General features: G+C 36.4%; 1 protein-coding gene across 2 annotated transcripts in view; it reads right to left on the minus strand.

Annotated features, from left to right (window-relative positions):
- Positions 1–14,989, minus strand: part of LOC122810859 (high choriolytic enzyme 1-like) — a 200,410-nt gene that overhangs the window by 59,329 nt on the left and 126,092 nt on the right. For both annotated transcript variants that reach the window (XM_044082410.1, XM_044082409.1), the window contains exon 6: positions 1,307–1,482. In XM_044082410.1, the coding sequence (XP_043938345.1) occupies positions 1,307–1,482 (176 nt within the window). The remainder of the gene's footprint in view (positions 1–1,306; positions 1,483–14,989) is intronic.

Here is a 14,989-nt window from a genome sequence, read left to right on the forward strand (position 1 = left end):
ATCAATTTCAGTAGTGCTTCAGATGAAGGTAAATTGGCTGGTAGAAAGTGATGGAACTAACTTAAAGGATGGGGAGGAGCAGAGGGGATGGGGGATGAGGTATGGGGAGATATTTTGGTAACTTAATGTGTCCCCCAAAGAACAGAAGATTAGAGAAAAGAAGAAAGAATAATTTGGGAATGTTATGTCATTATATTGGTGGTTGGAGATGTGGTCTTACTGAATAAGGGGAGAAGGGGAGATGAAGTTAGTAGCTGTAATTAGATGGAGAGAGGATGAGTTCAAATCTAGCTTAAGGAAATACATTTCACAGGCACTACAGTGACACTCCCAGAATGCATGGAAAGTGGTTTTAGTAGGCCAAAGAAAGATATACAGGGATGCATGTGATGGATGGGAGAAGAGATAGGGCAAATGCTGCAATGGTGTGCAATGCATGGGGGTCAACTACAGTACTCATCTAAAATCAAAATACTCTGTTTTTACTGTAATGAATTATCAACTCCATAGGCAACAGGCAGAGAAGTCAGAAGAGAAGATTATAGCCTAAGAATTATATACAAGTGGGCGGGGCGGCCACGGTGGTGCAGCGGTTAGCATTGTCACCTCACAGCAAGAGGTTCTCCGGTTCGATTCTTGGCTGGGGTGCCTTCTGTGCAGAGTCTGCATGTCCTCCCTGTGGTCGCGTGGGTTTCCTCCAGGTGCTCCGGTTTCCTCCCACATCCCAAAGACATGCAGTAGGTGGATTGGACACTCTAAATTGGCCCTAGGTGTGAGTGCGTGCATGTGTATGCCTTTTGTGGAAGGTTGGGAATCGGGCTGGCAACTCGACACTATAAAACTCCACTGCCAATCATGAGCGGACGGATGATCCGCTGTGGCAACCCCTAACCAGGAAAAGCCGAAAGAAGAAGAAGAATTATATACAAGTGGGCACTGACAGAACTCAGAGGAAGAGATATATACATTCAGCTTTTTTCACAAATAAATATTATTGAAAAGAAGTATAGATAAATGGAATATACACTCAGTTGGTCCTTATTACTATGCTTTCTAAACTGTTTTTAGGCATTGACTGTTGACTGCAAAACCATAAGCACCAATTTCTTCTAGAACTGCTAAAATATTATGAACGCTAAGAAATGTGGCTGTATTCTATGTCTTCTAGTCTGAGTTTTTTTATGCATGTAACTATTTATTTAGTTTGTTTACTGGGGTGATCAGTAAACAGAATGTTGCTTTTATAGCTTCTTACTACTAATTTTGAATACATTGCACAATTTGATTGGTCGCAGATCAGACATACCTTTTATAACATTTTGCAAGTAGATGTTAACAAACTTATCCCGGTCACTGCGGCTCTGTTCATGATGAAAGCCCAGAGCATGCAGAAGTTCATGTTGGACAATGCCATGATAAACACATCCTGTACCAAGGGAGAGGTCTTGTCCACCATGTTGTCTTCCTACAAATGACCAGCATCTAATGATCAATAAAGACAAAGCAAGAGTTAATTAAATTGTAGATCAACAGTTAAATTGCAATAATAATTTAATAATAAGGACTTTGTATGCAGTAGGATCATAACATGCAGTAGGATCATAACATGCTGCTTCTATTAAACACCATAAGCATACCTCTCAACCTCTTAGCTCAATAAATCTGGACAAAGCCTAAAATAATGGGCAGACAATGGTAGGGATAGATTTTCAATTTTGCTCTTATAAATTTAGAAAGTTGCTAGAATAACAAGATTTGTCGATGCATACATTTTTCTGAAGGATATGAAGTTTGAAACTCAAATATATGTCATGATTTAGTGACTTCACTCCTCAGTTCTTTGCCAGAAAACCACAAATTTTAATTTGAGGAACATACCAAAAAATATGAGGCAAACATCTGGACATTCTGTGAAAATCTGGACAGTTGAGAGGTATGAATCACTGCAGAAAACCGGAGGTAAAATACAAAGATCTTTCAGTAACAGGATATGTATCACTTGACAGGGGGCTAAGGATTTGGAACCTACTTTCAGTAAATTTTAGACGAAGTTAGGAAAACTCCTGCTTATAAGAGAAACAAAATATGATTAGAAGAAGAAAGAAGAAATAGCCCAACCATTCTGATTAAATTATGATTGTCTGTATTTCTGGGACCTAAACACATTGTAGAATCTTGTCCCTTGTTCCTAAATGTTTATTGATATAGTCTCTGTTAATTTCTCTAGTAATTAAAGTTGCAATTTCTACATGTAATTCATCATATAGTAGACTGTTATAAGAGCTTACCACTCCTTCAGTCAAGTAATGATTCCTGATCCTTTTTTATTGAACACTATCCCTTTTGTAAAATTGCTACTTCTTAAGTACACTCCAAAAAATGAAAAATAAAACTATATTTCATGAAGCCTGCAGCACAGGTAACATCTCTTTTGCCCTGCCTGCTTGCAATCCATCTACCATTTTGCTGCAAATGCCCTTTTGATTAAATAATTGTATTCCTTTTATGAATATTTCACATTCTACTTTGGTATCACTGGATTGCCAATATGCAGCTTTATCACATAGCCCTTTCCTGCCTGCTCTCCTTATTTAGTACCCCAGTTACCCTTCTCACTACCTGATTTTGTTATTAAATGTTTGCCCCCTTTCACAACCATATTTTATCTGTATATTACCTCGTTAGATTTACAGCTTTTCTATTTAGAATGTTTCAACTTCTGTGTATAACTAGAATTCTTATAACACAACCAGACCATTTCTTGTTATTTGTGTTTCCATTGCTGCCAAATCACAGGTTGGCAGATATCCTTGAGGCATGCTCCCCACATCCTTGAGTGGAATCCAAGTTTGTAAATACAGATAATGCAAGATTTTTCTCAATTTAAGCACATAGAAGCATACATGTGTGCGAGCTACACCCATTGCATACACATAGCTTTAAAAAAACAATTGCTGTCACTGGACGTTTAAAAAAAAGTTGGTTACAAATGACTTGGACCTATTTCATAATACCAGGTACACACATTATTATTAGTGCATAACAATTTTGTTTTTTTATAACATGTCTTCAGTTGTTCATTTTTATCCATTGTTTTTCTTTGACTCACTAAATATGGATTTATACATAATTTGCATGTTTAACTGCATCCCACTTCATTCTCATATATTTTCTATTGTTTGCCTTATGACCTGTAAGGGTGTTATCATCAAAGAATGCGAAGTTGTACTTCATCAACTCATGACGGCTAATGTCCAGCGCAGACTGATGTGCTGAAGATGCCATTTGTATGGTGAAAGTGTTTAGTGTATGGAGCCAGATTAAAGAAGCTATTGGATGTGTACTCTGTTTCGTGTTTCCTTCTACATTTTACAAGTGACCTACCCATTGGGTAATTGTTTTGTTTTTGCCAGAGTGATGTTCTGCTGATTCACTTAAATCTGTTTCCTGCATTTCCTGCCCTGTTTCATATGGCACAGTAAGCACCCAGAAACACACATTTGTCTGTTAGATTTCAACTGTGGAATTTTCTGAGGATTTTGAAGCAGCTTTCTTTATGAACATTACCTATGTGCAAGTGGCAGTTCTGTTCTGACCCACAGAAAGGACTTTTGGAGATTACTAGCATAACCTCCCTTTTGTTCACCATTTTTTTCTGACCAGTAATTGTGATACATTTATTTTGCTTGTTATGATGCTGAGGCAATGTTAGTGACTACAGAATATTTTTCATTCAACATATTTTTATTATATAAGGGCCAGTACATTAGAAAACAAAACAAATGTTGCTTAGTATTGACCTTTTTCCTACTGATATTTGAATTAATCAGTACAGGTATTTATATATATTTTGTGTGTGTATTTTAGGATCTATGAAAAGTCAGAACACAAATAGTAGGATTTGCCATTCATTAATCTTCAAAGTTTTATCTGTCAATGAAATACCCATTTTAAGTCTTCCAAGCTTCCCTCATATTCCACAGTGAATTTAAAAAGTGCCATGTTTCCTGTAGTTCAGTACAAAAGATATTAACTTAATAGTGTGTTTCATATTAGCTGTATGATAGCGCTCTTTTTTGCTTGTACAAGAACTGACTAAAAATGAACAGCAAGAGAAAGTGATTTCCAGATGCTGGTGACACACTGATTACACCACCTGAAATGCTTTCCACATTTGTGAGTGCTAAAACTTTGCTGTATTATCAATACTCCATATATCTTAATTGCTGAGAACATTAACAAGTCCAGAAAATTCAAAGAGTCAAGTAATCATTTACATTGTAAGCAGTAGGAGCAGAACTGGATTTGCATTCATACTCTAATGGTGAGATTAATAAACATTGAGAAATCAATGCACAAGGCTAGAGTGAATCACATTCAAGCTGGGACATGGCAGTAACAGCCAAGAGCATCAAAATCTGGCTGGGACATGGCACATGGCAGCCACTGCCACAGCCATGAACATTATGATCTGGTTGGAACATAGCATATGGTAATCACAGCTATGAGCATCGTGATCAGGCTGGGATAGAGCACATTTCAGTCACAGCCACATGCATCACAATCAGGCTGGGACATGAAACATGTCAGTCACAGCCATGAGCATCACAGTCAGGATGGGCCATGACACATGTCAGTCACAGCCATGTGCATCACAATCAGGCTGGGACATGGCACATTTCAGTCACAGCCATGAACATCACAATCAGGCTGGGCCATGGCACATGGCAGTCACAGCCATGAGCATCACAATCAGGCGAAGACATGGCACATGGCAGTCACAGCCATGAGCATCACAGTCAGGATGGGCCATGACACATGGCAGTTGCAGCCATGTGTTACGCAACAGTATGGAAAATTGTGCAACAGACAACATATGCAGATGAGGTCAGCATCCAGTGTGACACCTGGAGTGCAGTACACAACAGCTTGCCCTACATTACCAGTGCCAGTTGCCCTGCAGCATCATAAAAAAGTCATGGCTTGCCAACACCAGCTTGAATTTGCTACATTTTGAGCCATGCATCTGCCTCCACGCAGGGGAAGTTCTTTTTGTGTGCACGTGGGCAACATGTCCATGCATGCAGAGGCATTTGGGTCAAACCTGTAAGGGGAGACACTCATGTGTGACTGCTGTCTGCAACATCAGATGATGCACCACCATGTAGTGCATGGCAGACATCTGTGATGGACTGCCAACCCTGGAAAACAAAACTGATAGGGATTTTCAAGGAAAGCTGTGTCTGATATGGACCCCGGATAGCCAATCACATATCTGCAAGGTGATAGCAGGAAGAGCAAGTATCCCAGTAATGAAATTAAATGTAAATGACTGTTACTCTGCATGTATATGAGATGCAGTGAGTGGTACATAAGACATTCATGAATCTTACACCTCATTCTGCTATATTAGGATAGCCATCCTACTAACTGTACCATAGCTATGGCAGAGTAGACCTCAGCAAGCACAGTTATGGAAGTGCTGCTACCCATTGTTGCCATGCATAGTTAATCTTATCATGGGTGACAGCAAGTTCCAAAGGGTATGTCTTGGGGTTGTGCTATATTTCACTGACAAAGAGACTGTACACTCTACCACTATGGCACACTTTCAGGGTTCCTGCCATGGTGCCTTCATTGTATTTTCTGAGTGGCAGTCTGTGCTGCTTGGTATGTTTTAAAGCCCTGCTACAAGGTTAATAGTGTAGGACCCTGGTGTACTGCACTGATACTGAGCATGTCATTCAGTACCTGCCACTTAGCTCCAAATATGAAGCACAAATACAAATAAAACATAGATAGCTTTGGTTATATTTCTGTCATATTTCTGTCATGTACCATTATACAAAGAAGTGATATTCTTTTAAACCTGGACCATCACAACATGCATTTCTGAATAATAGATAAAATAAACATGTGTCCTTACATACATAATACATATATACATGTAGATTGTATTAATGATAAGTGGGAATAGCACGAGTCATGGATTATATAGTGCAACTGCAAAATTATTGCTTTTACAGATGATAACCTTTCACTTATACTTTTCAGTACTGCACTACTATATCTGATATTGCCCCCAACTGGGCAATTACACTAATAAAACTAAGAGGTCATGCAAAATGTATATCACCATAATCTATAGTCTTCCAAGAACTGTGTGTCTTGTACAAGATGCATGTATAACTATGACTGTCCTTACACGACATTCAGTAATTTCGTAGAAGACTTATCCATAGATAGATACCCCCAAATCTCAGTCCAGTATATTAACAAATATAATTATAAATATTCTAGACAAGTTCAATAGCTTACAGATTCTTCCTTAGGCACTGAGAGTCCATTATGTACTAACTACCTAATCACTAAAGCTATTCTACATCAGTAACATAAATTCACATATTTCCAACCAGGTTCTATCCCGACCATGTTTATTTAAGCTTCAAACCACGCACTACTTGTTATCCATAGAATCAAAGACATTATTTCAGTTATAAAAGGTAAGCAAGCATGTAAGGGTTTTATCTTCTCTGCTGACATTATGCTGCCAGTTTCATAAAAAAACTTCAGTCAGCTGATGTGATTTTCCATCTACTGCCGATGTTATTCACAATAACATGAACTTTCATAACACTGCCAAGACAAAGACCGTCTTTCCATTTAATGCCTAATACAGCTTTTTTCCATACAGTGTCAATTATCCTATGAACCTTTCCTAGGGATATATAGATATATAATTATTTATCTATCTATATATGCTTCTCCTACAAAACACCAAATACTACAATGTCATTCAGAAAAGAATGGACTAATAAACACAGAGAAAAAAAGTAAAACATCTTTTACTACAGACTTTTTATTAAATTTTATCTAAAACATTTATTTACAAATAGGAAGGTAGAGAATACTAACTACATTTAAAGTATAAACAACATCCACTATTAAGAAAACAGTACAAAATAAGCAGCCTTCCATTACTATATTGTAATATTGTAATATTGGATTCTGAGGTTAGACCAGACTTTAGAAAAGCACAGTTTACTTGGTCTACTTTCCTGTGCGCTTTGCTTTTTGTAATAAACCCTAATGTTATTCTTATCTATCAGTTCTTACCTCCAATGTACATCACCCTTCCAAGATAAAAGTAAAACATTGTTTAAACAGGGAGGCTAGCCCTACTGCAGCCTGACATTCCCTGCTCCTTATATATACCAACTCTGAGACTGTACAATAGTGGGGAAAGTGCAAATCATGGTTCCCTGCTGTGCTGTAATCAGCCACGGGTAAATATTGACATTTCCTGAAATTATTAGGTTTTCATTTTACCTTTCTGCACTATACACATTTGACATTTTGAACTTTTGATGTTTTGATGGTGAACCTCTCTCTCTCTCTCTCTCTTCACTCTCCCTCTCTGCATACATACATACACACACATACACACAGATATATATATATATGGGTCTACCTGACATGGTCGACAGTTCATATGGTCGACAGTTTATTTGGTCAACAGTTCATTTGATCGACAAGCATTTTAGGTGGCTGTGCCCCCCACACCCCCCTAACTATATATATATCAACTCCAGGGTTGCACAACATTGGGGAAAGGGGGAAAATCTGCTTGTCGACCAAATGAACTGTCAACCAAATGAGTGTCGATTATATGAACTGTCGACCATGTGAAGGGGACATATATATATATATATATATATATATCTATCTATATATATATATATATATATATATATATATATATATATATATATATATATATAAAACACCATTGCTCTTATCTCTTTTAATCTAATCACAAGTGATTGAAACATTTCATCCAAAACACGTTTCATCAAATCACATTTCACTTCCACCCCCCCCCAACTTAAATATACTAACTCCATGGTTACACAACCATGGAGAAAATGGAAAACAGCCTACACAGTGAATCATTGCTGGTGCACAAAACAGACATCTAGACATGTGGGTGGCCATTAGCAATGTCAACATGATGTGGCAAACTAACTACTATCCTTACTCCCTAAACCACATCAGCCCTAATTGTCTATAACCTGTTAACAGTTTTCTGTGAAATGTGATTGACTGAAATGTATTTTAGATGAAATGACAATTAGATATTTTGTTTAAAAACACACAACAAAATGGCTTTGCATTCAGGAAACAAGTTCGAAAAAAATTATATCTTTTTGAAATTTTAATGTGAGCGCTTTCGTCAGAGACAATGCTCTGACTTCTTCAGACAACCAAGTACGCTAAAAACAAGTTTTAAATAATAGACCCAATTATCTAATTAACTCATTTAAAACTTATTGAAAGATACAGAATTTACTTTAGTTAAGAACATTTGTTAAAAAATATATGTGTATATTAAAAGACTTTTACAAGCCATATTTTTTGTGTCTTTCGGCTTTTTCCCGGTTAGGGGTCGCCACAGCGGAACTCCGGTCCGCTAATTATTGGTAGTGGATTTTTACATACCGGGTTACCAGCCCTGACGCACATCCTTCAACGAAGGCATGCCCCATTCACGTATGTCTCTACACAGAAGACGCTGTAGCTGAGAATTGAACGGGACAATGTCTTGCTATGAGGCGACGACGCTACCGCAGCACCATGATTGTTTAAACCAAGGACTTATACTTGTCATTACTTAAATGCACGTTAATTACATACATAGATAAAAAATAAATAAAAAATAATAAAAAATAGAAAATATATATTAATAATGAAATAAAATACACGAATGCTATATTGCAAGTGCTTTCAACTTTAGTATACATTTCAGAAATGTGTATTCATTCAGCCCTGGTGGGACATATGCTGCAGTCCGAATCTGCCACATTAGCTCCCTTTCTTCTAATCTAAGTTCCTTAAGTTGTTTAATTATTTGTGATTAAAGCAAAAGAGTTTTAGAGCAAACATATACGTACGTATGCACACACACACACACACACACACACACACACACACACACACACACACACACACACACACACACACACACACACACTCACATATATTTTTACTTCATAAGGTTGACATTTTATTACATATACTTTCAAAAGATAGAGACAATATGGTCAATGGCTTGAAACCTTGAAAATCAAACAAACAGCAAACAGTTTGTTTTTGCAGGGAGGGCAAGTTCCCCTGTGCAACCCACATTTACTGCTAATTACATATACCAACACAGAGACTGGACTGTAGCAGGAAAAAGAGCAAATTCCCTGATCCCCACTGTATTACAATTTCATTAAAAACAGTCATCATGCACTGCTCAGTCTGCAGATGATGTTTCAGATTGTTGATTATTTTGTCTCAATTATTTGAAAGTCAACATTCTAAAATGTTGATCCTATATATATCTACCCATATCTATAGCTGTTAGTATTTATATTTCTCTGTCTGTCTGTCTCTCTCTCTGTACATATATAGATAGATAGATAGATAGATAGATAGATAGATGTATATAGATATAGACAAACATATAGACATACACACAAATGCACACACACACACACACACACACACACACACACACACACACACACACACACACACACACACACACACACACACACACACACACGGAGATACACACACACACACACACACACACACATATATATATATATATATATATATATATATATATATATATATATATATATATACATATATGCGTGGGTGTCTGTATGCTTTTCTTTTCCCCAGCAGCCTGATAGTCATAAGTCCCCTCACTGTCAAACAGCCCATTTAATCATCCATCACCAAGAACAAGTGTTGGCTGGGAAAAGTTATCATTTAACCAGCAATTTGAATAGTTAGAGTTTTATGCCCCCCCCCCATTCCGTGCACCTGCTTAGTGACAGCCTATCAGTGGGATGTACAATAGGTGCTTGGGCTCTATGCCTCACTTCCAAAGGGGGTGCCATCAGCAGGATTGCCCTGTCCACCTACATAAGGAAACACCTCATTGCTTTCCTGGTTTCCAGCAGTGAGATCAATCTCCCCACACATGTCTGCCTCTGACTATCCTCCCTGCCTGTGCCAAGTACCCAGCTGCTATTCAAATTCATATCACTTGGGCCATAGTCACAGGTTTATCCCTGTATGACACCAGAGCAGGTGGATTCTTAAAAGATACATTTGTAGCAAGTGAATCCAGGGGTCTATGGATTGTATTCAATATGTAAGAGACCATTTCTTCAGGAAATTATCATTCTTAGGATGTATAGATTTATTGAGATGAAACTAGCATCAGAATGATTTTTCTCATTAGAAATACAATTGCTGCTGTCTAGCTATGTATGATATGAAAAAGTTACAAATGTTTTGAAGAAATTTTTCTGGAGGGAAGGATTCTGCTGGATTTCTAAACTTTAATTGCCATTGCCAGCAGTGAATGAGCAACCAATCACGTACCTGATATTACAAATATATATTAGTTTAACTATGGGAAATACATTTGGAATATTGTTTTCCCATTGCATATTTTGTCTCAGTTTTGGGGTGCTAGGAATATTGTCAGAATTATAGACTTTCTTCCAGATGCAATTCTGAATGAATAGAATATATTTGTTATAAGCATTATTTAACAGCAATACTGATTCTTTATTATATATACCCTCATCATGGATCCACAGCCCATTCACATATTGCAATACATTACTCTCAATAAGGACACCATTTAATTCTATGAAAATGCATGAAATCCTTGTTTATAATCCAGTTTAGATAAACTAGGTTACGTTAAAAGATGTTCAGCACATTTTCCGTATCAGAGGGTTTGAATATTAAAAATAAAATTAAGAAACAAAATGCATGGTTTTCTTCAGATAATGTTCATGGTAAAGAAGACCTAGCAGTAAAGCATATTACTACAAGGGGCTCAGACTTTACAACTAGGATCCAATTACACAACTGGCAATCAAATGGAATACATCATTTGGTCTGAGTCCAGAAACCAAGGAATTAATAACACTTTGGAGATTATATAAAAACTTAATAAGTTCTTCCTATAATTTTATTCTTATCCACTCTAAGATATTCCTCAAGACTCACTTATGCCCTGCAAGAATGGATATAGTTATACCATCCAAGAGTAGCTTATACTATTGTGATCATCTTTGTTCTTGTTAATGTGCAGCTCTCCTAAAATAAATCATTTTGGGGTAAAGGATGATTTAGTTTACCAATCACAAATTATGTTTTGCTTATGGCTCCACAGATTTGGTTATTGGGTTGTATAAATCTACACATATAATTTGTTCATTGAAAGCTTCTTCTCTTTGCATCTTTTTTCTAAAAAAGATTATCATCTGTTTGGAATGGATAAGTCCAGGCTGCATGTCCTATTGTTGATGGATCTTTTAATCACTATGTTTTTGTTTGAAAGCTAAAGGATGGAGAATTTATATGGTATTGCATAATCTACATGCAGTTCAAGAATGATTATGTATCAAAATCTGTGAAAAGAAAAACTTGTTGAACCCCTTCCTGATGTTAGAATGGAGCTTAACAATTGTTATGTACCCTTAAATGCTGTTAAGTACCAGTCTTGTGCTAGAGCATTAACGTTGCTCAGTGATCACAACAAACAGCAACAGGAAGACACTAAACACTTCAGTCAAACGTTCTTATGGTTGAATCAAGTGTGTAGTAGATTACCAATGTGCTTCTTTGCTGGTCGCTCTATGTGTGGCAGTAGTTAGTGTGTTAAAACTTTCTGCTACTACGCTGCTTTTTCTTTCTGCATACTTTTTGTAGGAAACTGGACCAACAAAATTTCCATGCACTACTGAGATTTATGATCAGGTCTTTTTGGTCATTACCTGGGATATTAACTGTGTTCATGGCACAGATCTCAAAATTCATCTCTTGAGCTTCCCCTCTTGACATGAAATTCTTGACATCCTTGTCTCTAATACATAACATCTTGGCAAGATATCAGACCCCAAAATAATCATCTACATTTATGTCAAATTAATGGCAGTATCTATACAAAAATATCACAGTTATGATCAGAGACTGTATCATAATCCCGTATATTTGTCCAATTAGTCAAGTCTATACAAAAAGTAACAATATTGGATGCCCATTCACATTTCAAATCCATAAGTGGAAAGTAGGTAGACAATTGTTTGAGAAGACTGATTTTAACTTCAACTGATGTATTTGTATGCTACATACAAAATTTCTTCAGTTAGGAAGTTATTTACTGCACAAGCCACTTACTTAAAATGTCACTGTTATATCGCTATAATAATCCCTCCAGATTTTAAACTTGGTATGATTGTGGTGCTTCTAAAGGAACTTATGCCTACTAATGCCAATTATTATAGGCCTAAAGCAAATGCATGTTCCTTGGCAAAAATTTTAGAACAATGGTGTATGACCATTTAGTAGTACTATGAGTCAATATATATGCAATAGTGAAAAGTAAAATGTTAGAACAATAGTGTATGGCCATTTAGTGGTACTATGAGTCAATATGTATGCAATAGTGAAAAGAAAAATGTTAGAACAATAGTGTATGGCCATTTAGTAGTACTATGAGTCAATATGTATGCAATAGTGAAAAGAAAAATGTTAGGACAATAGTGTATGGCCATTTAGTAGCACTATGAGTCAATATGTATGCAATAGTGAAAAGAAAAATGTTAGGACAATAGTGTATGGCCATTTAGTAGTACTATGAGTCAATATGTATGCAATAGTGAAAAGAAAAATGTTAGAAAAATAGTGTATGGCCATTTAGTAGTACTATGAGTCAATATGTATGAAATAGTGAAAATAAAAATGTTAGAACAATAGTGTATGGCCATTTCGTAGTACTATGAGTCAATATGTATGCAATAGCGAAAAGTACATTTTTTAAAGTCCGGCACCAAAATGTTCCCTTCTCAGTTTTCAGAAACTAAGGGTCTTTGCCTACCAGGAGAATATTCTCTAAAAAGCATGCATCCATTCTTACTGAATCATTACACATGTTATAATTTATCTGACTGAGGGGGTTTATTGCTTTTGACATTCATTACTGGTCTACTCATTTCCACATTAGTGAATTGTATTCTATGTACAGAGACTTCACTTATAAACAGATCCATAGCAAAACTCCTAGTTACAAGTTGCACGTTATTAGTTGTAACTCTCTGGCAAGATTTATATTTGTTTAACCAGCCTCTAATAACTTGCATAATCATCCATTGTTATTGCTACTTTGAGGTTATTCATGGTTTTCTTTTTAATGTGTTATTTGTCTTTTTTGTCTTGTGACTTTCACTCATCCTATGACCTGACTCACTCATTTTTCCTCCATGGGGAAAGCCAAATAGTGGAGATCACCATTTAGCCAACCATCAAGGTTGTGTTTAGACTCAGCCATGATTGCCCCATGACAGTTTGATGCTTGTATGTTCCACAAATTAATTTTGGCAACTCGTGAACTCTTCTATGAATTAGTCAAACTGTGGTTACTGTCCTGATACTCAGCTTGGTTTGCATGCATGTCTCAACTCCTCTGTTGCATGCTGCTGTTCTGCAAGTCTGTCATTGATCTGCCCCCCCTATAGAATATCTGACTTTAGGTACTCACCACCACTCTCTTTCGCCAGATCCTCCAGCACTTGGTTTATTAATCAGTCACATTATATCTTATTCACAGTCAGGACTTAATGCCTTTGAGCCATGCAACAGACAAAGACCATAGCTCCTGGTAGTCAAAATGTATTTTCATTACCATCTGCTTTCTTTCTTACAGCATTCATAGTCATTTCATGCCTACACAAAATGTTCCTTGTGGTAGAATGTTAGCTGCAAACTGATATAATTGTTTACCATATAACATTCATGCATGATCAAATTGCTTCTGCTGTTCTCTTCCATTCAACTTATGACTTAATTTCTGAAACTATAGCATGCATTTTCAGAATAAGATTCTGACAGTTTTACATACATTTGCCTTAAAGGAAGATATATATTACTAATACCATAAATGAATAAATAATACGTCAATCTGAAAAGTACTGGTTTAATTTACTGAGTCATCTGATATGGTTATTTTATAAGCAACTGTTGATATTTATGCATTACCAAGAGTAACGACATTTGGGCATATGACCACTGTTACTTCTACCAAGGATCTATTAGTTTGCCCTAAAATCCGTTCTACTCCACTAAAAAATTAAGTCCAATATATAAAAAATGCCTTCTTTATCTCTGGAAACCTGCCATTCAATGAGATTAATCTCCTGAGATAATGTATTTACTATCTTATCCCTTTCATTAACAAAACTATCACAAGCCATCCTTTGAGGGCACTAATCTCTATCCATATAGTTGTTAAGAAATGACAATGGACTACCTTGTCCTAATTCATAAGAATGCTTAAAATACTGTAGTGCTGTCATTCATATCAGAGACTGAGATGAGCTCCCTAAAATCCAAGCCAGCCTTTGTTTGACCAAGATCAAACATATTCCAAGTACCTTACTTCACAATCTCATCTTTACAACAACTAATACTCAGACATGCCTAGCAATTATGGAGCTGTTCCTTTCCATGATCTGTTCACATATCATCTGTAGATAATTCATGCCTTTCTTAGTGTTTCAAATAGACTCCATAAATTATTTAAATTGCCATAAGTCAGCAAAATATGCTTACATCTTTAGTTTTATAATGCATTGCAACAAACTGTAAGGGTTTCTTTTCCTATTTTATACAGTGATAGTCCTTTCTTTTACTGAGCCATGACAACACAGATAAATCTGTTATTTTGTCATTTGAGTACAGGTGAAAATATGTAACCAGATGACCACCAATAAACGAGCTACTAGAGATGTTTTTGCTTTGTAAGTTTACCTGGTTACCAAGCAAGTAAACAAACCAACCATCCCCTTAAGAAAAAACAAACAAAAAAAAAACATAAGGGAACTTATCCCCTAAATGTAATAGCAGTTTCTTG

Source organism: Protopterus annectens, chromosome 9.part0 (assembly GCF_019279795.1).
Source record: "Protopterus annectens isolate FY-2018-M chromosome 9.part0, PAN1.0, whole genome shotgun sequence".
Classification (NCBI taxonomy): Eukaryota; Metazoa; Chordata; order Ceratodontiformes; family Protopteridae; genus Protopterus; species Protopterus annectens.